Source organism: Uloborus diversus, chromosome 3, assembly GCF_026930045.1.
Source record: "Uloborus diversus isolate 005 chromosome 3, Udiv.v.3.1, whole genome shotgun sequence".
NCBI lineage: Eukaryota > Metazoa > Arthropoda > Arachnida > Araneae > Uloboridae > Uloborus > Uloborus diversus.
Window position 1 is genome coordinate 69,407,820 of NC_072733.1, and position 14,013 is coordinate 69,421,832.

At 32.5% G+C, this 14,013-nt stretch overlaps 1 protein-coding gene across 1 annotated transcript in view; it reads left to right on the forward strand.

The window, feature by feature from the left end:
- Nucleotides 1-14,013, forward strand: part of LOC129219408 (serine/threonine-protein kinase DCLK1-like) — a 261,608-nt gene that overhangs the window by 141,215 nt on the left and 106,380 nt on the right. The window contains 1 exon segment of the mRNA XM_054853797.1: nt 5,896-5,992. Within this exon segment, the coding sequence (XP_054709772.1) occupies nt 5,896-5,992 (97 nt within the window).

Consider the following 14,013-nt stretch of genomic DNA (forward strand, 5'->3'; position numbering starts at 1 on the left):
AACATTTCTTCCCAAGACGTATAGATAAAAAGCTATAACTTGTTTGAAGTTACTTTTTGTAGTGAGTTTTCTGTATATGATTAAGTTATTAAAATGGTGAAACTGAGCTATCTACATAAAAAGTGCATGTAATATAATCTATTTCTAAGAGTCTTCCCCAACATTTTCTTCCCGAGAGCCGCAGATACAAGTAAAATCGTTCTCGCGTGCACATAAAAAATTTCAAAATATTTCTCTTTTTAAATGAAATGGGAAAACACGGAAAAGGAAAAAAAATTGCAAATCAATAATTGTTGTTATCATTACTTGATGCTTATTTTGTTAAATGCAACCTGTTTTTCAAAAACCTATTTCTAAATATTTGGCTCCTAATTTGTAACATTGTCATCAATCGCACTCTTCAAGTTGTAACATTTTAAAACAACGGGGCCACACGGATCAGCTTCGCGGGCCGGATGGGTCCCGCGTGCCGTAGGTTGAGCACCAATGGTTTATAATATTGTTCGGAATGAGTTAGAAAAATGAACTCCCCCGTAGCATCATTAATTTTTGCGCTGTTAGCGTATATGCTCTTGATATGTTTTGGAAGGGATGAGGGTCGGAACTTTTTTTTTTAGTGTATACTTTAAGCACTAACATCCTGCGAAAATTCAGCTTTTTCCTTATTTGCTGCGACACGAAAAGCGTATAATCTCAGTACTGCTCTTGCAATGTTTCGGAAGGGGTGGGGAAGGAAGCAAGAGGGGTGGGGGTCGGCACTTAGTGTTTTTTTAGTGTATACTTTGTGTGCTAACATCCTGCAAAAATTAAACTTTCCCTAAATTAGTTGCGAGAAAGCCTATTTTTTTACCTTCATTGACTGGACTATATAATGTGAGGAATGTGAAAGAGTCAAGTAGCTTAGTCATAGAGCAAGTCATAGGCTTGCATTAACATAGGAATTTCATTCAAGGAAGTACACAAAAGAGACTAACTACATTATTTTAGGAAGCAATTGATTTTCGGAGGAGAATATTTTTGTGCACTAACTTTCAAATCCCTTTTCGTTTGTATTACTGAATAAATTCGCTTAAAGCTAAGCGACATGGTTCAAATTCATATTTCAGGGTGAACACAGAACTATTACGAGCAAAGAAAAGATAGTAAAAGTCATAGCTTTTTGTACGAATGAAATCACTTTCTTCCTAGCTGTCACAGTGTTAATGAGAATTCACTCAGAAATCAGCGAGTTTTCATTAACGCTGTGCGTGAAAAGTCAGTTGGCTGAAGAGCTGAAATAAAGATGTTCTTTGCTTTTTTCATCATAAAACATTGATTATGTCACGCATCAAAAAACAAAAATCACATTGGCTGTTATCTAAACCTATGAGATAACAGTAGTACGACCAACTAAAAGTAATGTCAATATTACGTTAGATTTCCGATTTGCTTTCACTGCCTTATTGATTAATATGTTTTGAAAGGTCCAATTTGGTCAATTAGAATTCTGTGAAGGGCCTCTTTTAACTAGTTGGAATTTTGTGAAAGTTCTTTAAATAGACCTGAATTTTCTCCTGCCAGACCATTGCTCATTTCGGGTTATTTCTTTGTGCGCAAGAGATAGAGCTAATAGAAGATTTTAAAAGATTACTTGCCACTCAAAAGTGAGAAAATGTCCCCAAAACTTCTAACTTTTGCGCATCTTCTGTTTCAGTTTTGGGCAAAAATAAATAAATAATACTCATAAGTCAAAGACTCAAATAAAAAAATACTCCCCTCTTTTTGTAGGCTTTATGTTGTTCCAGGTTTCTCAAAACTACTGGTTTTGGGAAACCGCTGAGTATTTAATTTCTTTTAAAAATTCTCAATGTTTTTAAAATGTAGATGAAAACCTTAATCCAAATATAATTTTTGTCTCCGATTAACTCGGCTGTTCAGGGTTTTTTTTTTTTTCCTTTTTCCAGCGTTCATAGTTGTAGAAGTTGTGACATTGATACCGTCATCATTTATATTTTATATTACAATTTCTGTTTTTGCTGCTGCTGGCAGTTCGTAATAACTTCATTAGAAATCTTCTAGTTTTCATTTCTGTCAATTTGTTAAGTTCTACATTCGTAGTAAATAACAAGTTGAAAAAACGAAGACTAAAACTTTACAATAATTGTAACATAAAATTTTCAAAACGTTATCAGCCATTAGATTGGTCTTTTAAAATCATGGTGAAGCTTAAATTTACAGTCTGGTTTGCAGATCCATCGCTCTGCTTTTCTTTTTTCTGCTCGACAAAAATTCGACTTAAATACTTTCGTTGTACACTCTTGCGTAAAAAAAAGGGAATTCCTCTGTAGCAGGGCGTTTTGCTTTTTTTCTCGGACAGCAAAATGAAAAGGGATTTAAATGCCCTCAGAGAAATTTCCGACCCCCCCCCCTCTCATGTTCGCATTTTCAACAACGGGCACATCCGAGTCAGACTACTCGACTTCGTACACCATCATTACTGTAATAAAAGGGGAACTTCAAAATTGTATTGCTGTGTCGTCCCTCTCCATTGCGGTTGATTCATAATTTCACCCAAATCTTGCCATCAACTATGCAGCATCTCCTCCCCTTCCTTGTTTTTTTTTTTTTTTTTTTTTTTTTTTTTTGAACTTTTTGTAATGTATTTTTCAATCTGAGATATTAAAATTATTACCTATTGTATACTATATTTGGTTTGCAGTCACTCGAAATCCCAAGGGACCAGCTAAAACCTTAGAGTAATCGGTAGTTCGAGTTATCGGAAGTTTCTTTCCCAGCCTTCTCAAGAATAATTTTAATTTCTTTTTCAGGAATAGTGCATAGTGGGTAGACTATAACACTTATAGTTTTTATAAAATTAATGATTAGTACTAGGAAAAAATATTCTTACAAGGAATAAATTTTATTAAGAGGCGATTTCGAAAAGGAAAGTGTTTTTCACTGCTTTTTTTTATGTATATCGCATCTTAAAAATTCATTGAGTTTGTATGTCATAGTCCCTGTCTCGTTTCTCTTGGTTTCAGTTCGTATTTCTTTTAAACGTCCTTTTGCCCAGCAGATTATTTGGGTCATCCAAAAAATAAAGCCTACTTTTTAAAAAAATTTCCATAATTTCAAATTTCTTAAAGATTAGCCAGCAATAAAATTTTCGGTCTTCATCCACGGTAAAAAGTAGACAAATTGGCTACTTCTCGGGCAATCTTGCGACACTATGTGCATAGAGGAGCATTATTGCAAATAAATCGTCTCCCTCACGCAAGCTGATAAGCAAAGCAATGGTGTAAAAGGAAAAAAAAACTTCTTATTTTGGCTGTATTTTCATGCAAAAAATGGAAGCGAAACTCTCGTAAAAACGTCGACTTAAAAAGAATACATTCGCGATATCGAGACAATAATTTTGTATTGAAAACACTAAATTATTTTGGGACCGAATAAAAACTCAAAGATTTACGAATATTCGGGTTATAAGGCTTCGACTTATCGACAGTCGACTGTATAAGAATTATTTGAACAAGTTTAATCAGAATAACGTGAGTTATAAAAGTTATACCATGTAGGATTAATGTCCAAGTAATGTGCATTAATGCAGCAATGTGAAACTAACGCCACTCAAGCTTTACCTCTTTAGTCAAATAATTAATAGGAACACAAGCTAATGCCTAATTAGCGTGTATACCCTTCACTTTTACTTCCTTTCCGATTCGTGTATTTAAGGATACGACCTTTTTCGATTGCGGTTTCCTATTTTTGTTATCGGTCCATTTCCGCAAAACTAAAATTCTATTTTCTTATGCCGATAAGGTATTTTAGGAATGTAATGTGGCTTGCAAAATATTTTCAGACTAATATTCATTTTTTAAAATCTGATCTGAACATCGAAATATTTTCAAAATTTAGCTGTATTTCAGCATTGATCGATTTAGTTGCTGTTTTGTCAATAACTGATAATATTCCTTGAAAAGTTACTTGTGCATAGTTTAACATCATTTACGTTATAGCTTTGATGGTTATCCCATTGAGTTTGGAACAAATTTTGTGTCTTCGTTATAACATCTCGAATTTATTGATGGCCCAGGCGCAATTATAAATTAGCCAGAGGAATCGAGATTTTACTTCTGATATTTAACTTAACCTTTTCATAACACAACAAATATTAAATGCATTTATTCAATTCTGATGTATAGATAAAAGGGTTGGATCTTCAAGTTTTCCGAGGCGGTTTTCCACTACCCCTAATTTTCTTACTTCAAGTTTCCATATCAAGTGTTAATTTTTAAAGCGGGGGGAACGGGTGTACAGGTGAATTTATGAAACCTTTTATTACTGAGAAATTCTTTGTGGGCAATTTGTTGCTCTGAACCCCAATGCAGAATACTGCTAAATTTGCGACGTATGTCGCAGAACAGATGCCTGAGCTGCAGAACAATTCTGTTCAAATGTGAGAGAAAAGCTCAAAGTTGCCGAAATTCTCCAACTCAAGATAGAATTTTGCAAATTCTGCCGATTTCTTTAAATTAGAAGAAAATCTAAAATTCTCGGAAATTACGCTGATTCGCCGGAAAGCTCACGAAAAGTGTTTTGAATTCGATAAATCATCTGCAGGATCTTTAGTTTACTTTGAACTGAAAGAAATCTGAAGAATTTGTGCAACAATCTATCTTGAGTCGGAAGATATTTGTAGAAAATCTGTAGTTTTCTGCAGATTTTCTGTAGAATTTTCATATTCTAAATCTGAAAATGTTCTGATTTTTTCTAGCGTTTTTGGTTTCCCTTTTCCCAATAGATCTTCATCGACTGAAATTTCTTCTATAAACGTATGATTGAAACACGTCCATCGCCGAAAGTTGCATGTCTTGTTTGAGATTTCAATCATTTTGCATCCTCAAAATATTTCAATAATTTAAAAATCTTTGAAGTGTTTTTATATGCTACCCTAACTCGACTCATTTTAGTTATTATTTTAGTAATTTCTTCATTTATTAGCATTACTTTTATTGCACCTTCATACCGTGTAAAATTAACTAAAAAAACGATGGTTTGACACCTAGGTTTGGGTTTTTATAAAATTTTGTATCTTTGTTCTTTCTATGCATTTTAGAAAGCAATTAACATTTTTTTTTTTTTTTTTTTTTTTTTTGAGAATTTCAATTGTTTTAGGTTTCACAAAAATGCCTAGCAACAGTAAAATTTAAAAAACTGGAAAAAAAAAAACCTGTATGAAAATGATTTTGATTAGTGGTCCCGATTTGTGGAAAAGGTCTCTTTGGTTGCTTGTATATACAATGCTTGAAGTACTTGCAGAACAATTTTTGTCAAATGATTTTACGTTGCAGAACATCGTCAAATATTCTGCTTTGGGGGCTCTGAAGAAAAGATTGATACCAAAGGTTACTGTCTTATGTGACGTCGGGAGGAAAGATGGCTGTTATGGGATCGGCGATCTTCCCTGGAAAAATTTTCGTAATTTTAAATTTCGAGTCTTACAAACGCAATTTTAGTAAATCTTTGGTGGGATTAGGAGAAGGGTTAGAGAAATTTTCAAAAATGACTAATCATAGTTTTAGGCAACTTTGGGTAGAGTTAGAGGAAGGTGGGGCGTTGATTCCGAATCCTCCCCCGCTGCCCTCATTTTCAGAACATGAATAATGGGAAAAGAAAAACGCTCTTAATTCTGGGAGGAGAGGGGGGACGGGTCAACAATTTTTTTAGACCACTTTTCTGAAGTTTAGAATATAAATATGGATATTTTTCTGTACTTACGTTAGAAGTTTATTTTTTTCATACTTGTTTTAAATTTTATGAATTTTCGATGTGTGGAATTTTTAACAATACTCTGATATGTTTGCATAAATAGTTATTTTATAGTTTGAATTTGATTGCATATAATCTTTCACGTAGGTAATGAGCTTGGTTGACTTCTTTTCTGAGGAAGACATCTTCATAGCTTATGGCCCAGAAAAATATTATCACGATGATTTCGATCTAGATATAGAAGGTACGTTCAATCTTCTTATTTAACACCCATCAAAACTTTGTTTAATGAGAAGTTGATGAAAGTGTTTAATCTTATAACAAGTATTCTCATGAACCGGAGCCCTTTTCTTCTCTCATTTAATTTATACGTAACGAATTTGAGATATTAATTGGGTATAGAATAAGCATTTATATTAGTATTTGGTTTCATGATAAAAAAAAAGTTGAAAGAAAAATTGACATTTTAGATTAATAAATTTACAGATTTTTTGTCAATAAAAGTGGCCGAATTAGGAGTTTAACCTGTAACGTCTACTCTCAACATTTTCTTTTCTGTAGAATTCACAAGTGCATACAGACATCTTCGAGAAAAATGCAATTTCCAAGGTGCTTAGAACTGTTAAGATTAACAAAATACTCCTGGGAATGATCACGAGTCAAAATTGACGCTAAAATCTTGGAATTAAGGGGCCGCTGGAAAGAGCCTCCGAATGTACGAAGTCAATGTTAAGTCTACGAGGAAGTTTCCTCCCTATTGCTAATTCGCATTTAAATATTTTGAGATAATTTTTTCTGTATAAGATTCTTCACAGCATTACAAATGACGCGTGTTTTTTAATTTTTCATTTTCTGTTAAAATTTAATAGTAAATGGCGGTTAAATTTATGAGTTGACAAAGTAAGAGGTGCTTTCTGTTTAAACACTTCATAAATACTCAAGATCAAACATTTGCTGAAATTGAAAAACTACGCGTTATTCTTGAAAGTTTGGGCTTTTCAGGGATACCTTTTATTTAATCTTGCTTAAATTAGGATAAGAGTAATTGGGAGGGAAAAACTGGGAAATTTTGCAGAAATCGACGAATTTTCGCTTTAGCCACGCCTACCGCCGGTGACAATGAGAGAGGATAGAGGGGGCAGTTTCTTATCCCCAGATGGGTTGGGAGAGTCGGCGAGCTTGTCTTCAGGCAGTCTTCATGGTAATAAAAAACATGTGTTTGGGGAGGGGGGTGACAGCAATTAAGGGTTGAATGAGCGAGAGCATTTATTTCCTTTTGGGTCTAAACTTCGAGTAGAGCTCCGCTAGGAACTTTTTCCTTGCTTACAGATTTGGAAATATTTCATACCCTAGCATGGGACGAGCCGAGCCCCAAGTAATTCAAATAAATTTTAAACATTTTTAGTGAAAATATTACACTATGTAACAGTTTTGCATTATTTTATGTAATTGCCGTATTATCAATATCAACTATATTTTAATGCAAAAGAAAAACTTCCTTTCGAAAAAATATATCAGAAGTGTAAAATATACATGAGGGTATATATAATCGGGAAGTTTATTGAGGATCAATAAAAATATATATCAGAGATAACTATATTTTAATGCAAAAGAAAAACTTCCTTTCGAAAAAATGTATCAGAGGTGTAATATGAAACAAAAATAAAACAGATGTCATAATTATATGCCCATTGAAAGTGATTACAATGAACTTTAAAAAAAAGCATTAAAAAAAATTGTGCAAATAAACCGTTACATTAACTAAAATAAAATACTACAAAATTCACTAATTTTTGCGAGATTATTTGCCTAAATTTTCGTGAAATCAAAATTTTATGAAATATGTAATAATATTTAAATTATAATTATGCATGAAACATGTATTAATGTTTTCAATTTTTAAAAATTTCGGAGGAACATCTCTATAGTCCAAGATTACCTGAAATTGTGTTTCATCGAAAACTATTTTTTGGTTGTGCCACTGGGGGACAATATGAAATCCTTGCCCCACTTCGAAAAAAAATGACAAAATTAAGGCACTGTTGCTTCCTCCCCCCACCCACCCACACACACATAAAAAATTCAAATTTCAAAAAAAAAAAAAAAAAGTAGGAGGAGAGCTAATCTTTGTTATATGGGCCCCTCCAAAAAAAAAAAACATAAATACGTCGCACAATGTGGCATAGTGGGCAAAAATCCACCGAACTCGCGGGTTTTGAGCTAGAATCTTCTATTATGGCTCAAAATGCGGCAAAATTCTTGGACTATTTCGTAGTGGTGCTACAATTTTGAATTTTTTAACCCCCTAAGTACCGCAGAGCTCAGAATGGATTCAAGTCGCGATTTTGAAAACTAAAAAGTATGATCATATTTTTTCCCTGATACGTGGCTCAATGCTTAGTATAAATCGAAGAATTGGATGATAAAACACAACTTTTGATCGCTGCTGGGTGTTTAGAAATGCTTTTTTCCACCGTATAACTCATTAAAAACATGATTTTTCAGGTTTTTTCTGTTGAAAAAATGGGTTTTAACGGTCGTCACACATCTCCCGTGCATGAACAAATATATATCTTAGTTCTAATCTACAAGTTTTCAATCATTTTCTAAAGTTCAAAAGGTAAAAACCTCCCTAAAACACCGAAAATATGCTCAAAGTCCTAATTTTAGCTCGAGATCCTACCATTGTCCACGAGGATACATCTGTGCGATAGCGGCAAACAGCTTATTTTACATGTATACATTTATATGTATACATTTTGAGAATAAATCGTCTGCGTTCGAATAAAGATCTTTACATTTAGAATTTCCGAACGCTTTTGATGTTTTTAAGAAAATTGAATGTATTAAAGTAACAGTTGAGCAAATGTGTAGACGCAAAATTAGTATGTTTGTCTGTTTCCTTGGATTCATCGTAATATTCGAATTGTACCAGGTATGTTCACTCTTTTTGTCCTCTGTTACATAAATTAAGTATTTAAACAAATTATGTAAATTAAATTTTTTTTAAATTTGTTTCTGCGTGTAAGACCAACAAAAAAACATAAATTTTAATATAAATTCAATAAAACTTTATAATAAAGTTAAAATAACATGCCTTTACTATTTTTCATACTTCTAAAGTGAAAGCTAATGGACATATATTTGTAAATATTCGTTTTTTAAATTAAATAGAGTGAAGTAAAATCACATAATTTCATTAATCCTTTCAGCCCTACCTTAAATTCAGCTGTATTGTATCCTATAAATGATGTTGTTTGGAACAAAACTGAGGCTAAAAGGGTCCATCTGAGCATTAGTTGTTTAATTTAAAAAACATTAAAATTTTAACATGTGTTTTTACATTTTAAGTTACAATTCCAACAAAAATACTTACGTAAAAGAGTGAACGTACCTGTTACAATTCAAATATTACGATTATTCCGAGGGAACAGACAAACATACTAATCTGCGTCTACACATTTGCTCAAATGTTACTTTAATACATTCAATTTTCTTAAAAACATCAAAAGCATTCGGCAATTCTAAATGTAAAGGTCTTTATTCGAACGCAGACGATTTATTCTCAAAACGTATACATATAAATGTATACATGTAAAATAAGCAGTTTACCGCTATTGCACAGATGTATTCTCGTGGACAATGGTAGGATCTCGAGCTAAAATTCGGACTTTGAGCATATTTTCGGTGTTTTAGGGAGGTTTTTACATTTTGAACTTTGGAAAATGATTGAAAACTTGTAGATTAGAACTAAGATATATATTTGTTCTTGCACGAAAGTCCAGTCAAGAAAAAATTACATCTGAAAATCACAGAATATGATAATACAAACAATTTTCAAAAAGTGATACTCTTGTTGCAATATTTTATTGCCAGTCGAAAATTATTTTTGGTATTATCAAAGGGTAAAGTTCTTGTAATAACCATTTGAATCATTTAGACCTTCAAATATTCATTACAGTTAATATTATGTATAATTTATTTAGTTAATATTAAGCTTACTTGTATTTTTAATAATTTTTACATATATTTAATTACATGCTGGGCAAATTGGATGGGGCAACGTGAAACAGTTAATCATTAAAATATTCAATCATTTATTAAATCTCTTACGAGTTCATTTCTTTGTTTATTCATTCACTTATTGTCTTGTTCATTCACTCCTTTATTTGTCCTCGTGCATTAATAAATTTATTTAATTATTCTTTATTCCGTATCTTTTCATTTATTTTCAACCTCTTATTTATTGATTCATTTGATCAAAAATATTTTTTATAATCGAATATCGGCTTTCTCCTTATTTTTGATGCAACATAATCAGCTCAATCGTGAGTTCATCCTTATCAGACAGTCTAACTCAGGGCTCTCCAACCTTCGGCCCGCGGGCCAGATCCGACCCGCGAACAACAACTTTTTTCCCCGGAACAGAGACAGTCTCGTTGGAAATATAATTTAGTCATTATTTTTAATTACAAATAATTACTTAAAATCTTTTTACCGTTAATTTAAATCGGTTTTTAATCATTTTTAACTATTAATTACGTTTGGAGCACCTATCTCTCTTTTTACTCTTTCTCAGAACAAATCTCTTTTCTCCGCACCATATTCACCCGTTAGTCCCCTGGCATTGGGCACTTACTGACACCAGGGAAAACATATGCTCCATTTTACAGTTCTCTATCAGAAAAAGACTTTCTTAAAAATTCATACTAGAACTACGTTTTCTCTTTTTGCATCCTTTTACAAGTGTGAACAGACATTATTAAAATTGAAGTATGTTGCATCTATAGTATAGGTTTTTTTTTTTTTAATCAGACAAACATTCAAAATCGCTCTTAATGATCGGAACTACGAAGTTTGTCCCTAAATGGACTGAAATTAGTAGCGGTAAACAAATGCAATCTTCTCATTTAACTTTTGAAAAAAATTTAAAAGCTTTACATGTGGTGTGCCCCATTTATTTCCAAGTTTTTAATCGTCATTAATTTAAAAAAAAGTGTATTATACTGCTACATTGCAATAATTTGGCTTCTGTGTGTGTATCATTCACTTATTAGCCTTTTTTCAAAAAAAAAAACTTCACTTTATTTTGTGACAAAGAATACTTTTTATTTCAGTTTCCCGAATTATTCTAAACTTTACAAGACTCCCTATCGTTTTATTAGAGATTTACTGGCACATAAAATATAATTTAATTTAACTAACAGCAAATATGTAAAAGGAAATATAGCAACTTAGAAGCATACCCAGACGTTTTCAAAAACCACCACTGGCGCTTCATTCAAAAAAAAAAAAGTTCGCGATGTATGGGTGAAGGGGGGGGGATTCTAGCGCTAAATAGAGCATCTGAGCGAAAATAATGTGGGAATGGCCCGCCTAGCCTCCAAACATTTACAATGTGGCCCGCGAGTGAAGAAGGTTGGAGACCCCTGGTCTAACTGATGATAAAGTGCTATCAACTAGCAGTTTTTGCCACCAGGTAACAGTGTGGCGATGGGTATGACTAGTGATTGCAATACCGGTATACCAATACCGATTACCGGTATTTGGAACCATTTTGCACTATCGTAATACCGGTATTTGATGGGGTAGAACACCGGTATTTTCGATATTTGTTAAAAAAATGAATTGTTTTTGATTAAAGAGTTTTCAATTGAACTAATTAGATATCTTCTATTGTTTCAAATATAAATTTCTTTTTCAATGAGACAGTTCCGAAATCCATCTAATGAAGCAAACATTTGGCTTCAAAAGCACGAAGTTATAGAATATGAATGAATAAAAGTAGCGGAAGGATTACAAAAAGATATTTTTATCGCCAGATGGTGTAATTAATCGCACTTTCATGAGTTTAGTGAACCACGTTTTTATTTTCTCATTTCCTTGACTTGCCCACAAGTAAAAACTATTTTTTTGTGTAATTACAAATGTGTTTGTGCTATGAACGGTTTATCTTCAATGCTCTATGATTTTTTTTTAAATAATTATCTCAACTGTCGTGAATTTTGAAAAAACCCTTTTCTTGTTAGTATAACAAACAGTAATTTGTTGTCACCGGTATTAGCATGCTGTTAGCTGCTTTGTCTCGCTATTTAGCTTTGTACGAAGCGAAATAATATTTATAATACCTTGAATATTTGTAAAGAGATAAGGCATAATCAGTTGGAACATATTTTTAGAAATGTACATAATTGTAAAGAATTTGGAAAAGAAAACAAAAAATAAAAAGAAACTAACAAGATCCAATTCTTCGTAAATTTCAGACCAAAGGGTTAATAAAGAGGAAACACAAACCTATTCTGATCAAGAGGAAATTGTTGAGTACGATGTTAATACTGGGAAAGAATTGTATATTTCTAACTGTTCTTCTATAAATAATAACGATAAAAAATAAAATAAAATAAAAAAATAAAAAAAACTACACACAATACAAAAGAAAAACCCAGACTCACAAAAATATTTTTTTCAAGTTTAAGACCAAATTATTTGAAGATGAAGGACTTCTAGGCAACTACAGGAATATCGTGCATTATTAACAGTACCATCGACCTACGTGAATTCAGAAAAAATATTCTCAACTGCAGGAACTTTATTCACTAAAATGAGTTCCAGTCTTAGTGACAATGAAATATATGTATTTTGTTTGAGGCTACTATTGATTTTTTATTATGATATTTGTTCCTTCATTTTTTGTTTGTTCACAATAATTAAAAAGTGCACTTTTTGCACAAAATACCGCAATGAAACATTATGTTTTTGAAGGTTTTTTGGGAAATTTTTAATACCGGTATTACGGTGTCACGTTAAAAAAATACCGAATACCGATATTGCATTTCTGGTTCAATATTGTAATCCCTAGGTAGGACAGAAGAGATAAGAACGTGGTTCCCCTTATTAGTATTCCTGTCACCAGGTTTTGGGCGGAAGATATGAGCCATCGCTGCATATGCTGCTCATTTGCACGAACTCTCATGTAGCGAAAAATAGAAAATAACGAATTACACTGTGCAGCCAAATAAATAAATAAGTGGGGGTCATGGGAGAAAACAGTGGTTATATTTGGATCAGAGGGAGGGTTGTTTTACATAAGAATCAGAAAGAATGGTGCTCCTCTAATATATATCAAAAAATATATCGAAAATGCCATTTTTTATCCTAGGGTTTGTTTTATAATTTTTTCATTTTTCATGGTAAAATCAGGGTTTTGGACTCTATAAGCCCCATGTCCAAAAAATTTTTTTCGTTGTAAAAAATGTTTTAAATAGAGCATGAGATGAAAACACTACATGTTGCATGCGAACAGCACCACAGATCTTCAATAAAGGAATACACCGCCCCCATCTTTTATCACTATATCAAGAAGTGTTAGGAGGCGATCCATGACAGTGACAGTGAAGGCGATCCATGAACTAAGGAATAGCACCAATGTTATATTGCAAAAAAAAAAAAAAAAACTTAGTTTCGTTTTTAATCTTAATTATTTGTGAATGTAACTTGAATAAATATAAAGAATGAGGGAAGTTTCTCAACGAATGATCTGCGATATGACTCTTATGCACTGTGCGATATTTTCAAGATTTGTTTAAAACATATTTTTTGAACATGGGGCTCATAAGAGTGAATCCGATACTCGAGTTTTACACCGAAGAATTAAAAAGTGAAAGAATTGTAAAACAAACCCCTAAAAAAGAGACATTTTTCATGATCGCTTGAATATTTTGTAGGGAATGCCTATACGAGACTCTCACCTTGCTCCAAATAAGTATGCTTTTGAACGTTGCACCTCTCTAAACACTCATAGGAATGTTAATGGTTATTACAATACTCCCTTCCTGTCCAAATAAAAATTATGGCCATGAAAATGTCTGAAACTGAAAGAAAATGGGGATTGAGATGGGACGTTGAAGCTAAGCCCCCTTCCAAAATGTTACCCTTTTCCAACCTACAATAGTCTAATACCGTACGGAGCTCTAGATTGCGTAGAATGTAAGAATACAGAAAATGTAAAAATGTTTTATACATGCGTGTGTTACTTTAAAATAATATATGTGTGTGTTGTTTTAATACGTTTTTCCAATTTCAACAAAATCTGCTAACTCTCTCAAAATGTCTTTTAGCAAAAAATCTTGCATTTAAAATGCTTTTTCCCATCGTTCAAAAATGGTAGAAAACAGTAAAGAAAAACTCATAACAAAACTTAAATTTCTTTTTGTTTCAAATCGAAATTTCTAGCGGCAGCGGAAGTCTGTCTTTCTAAACTCAACG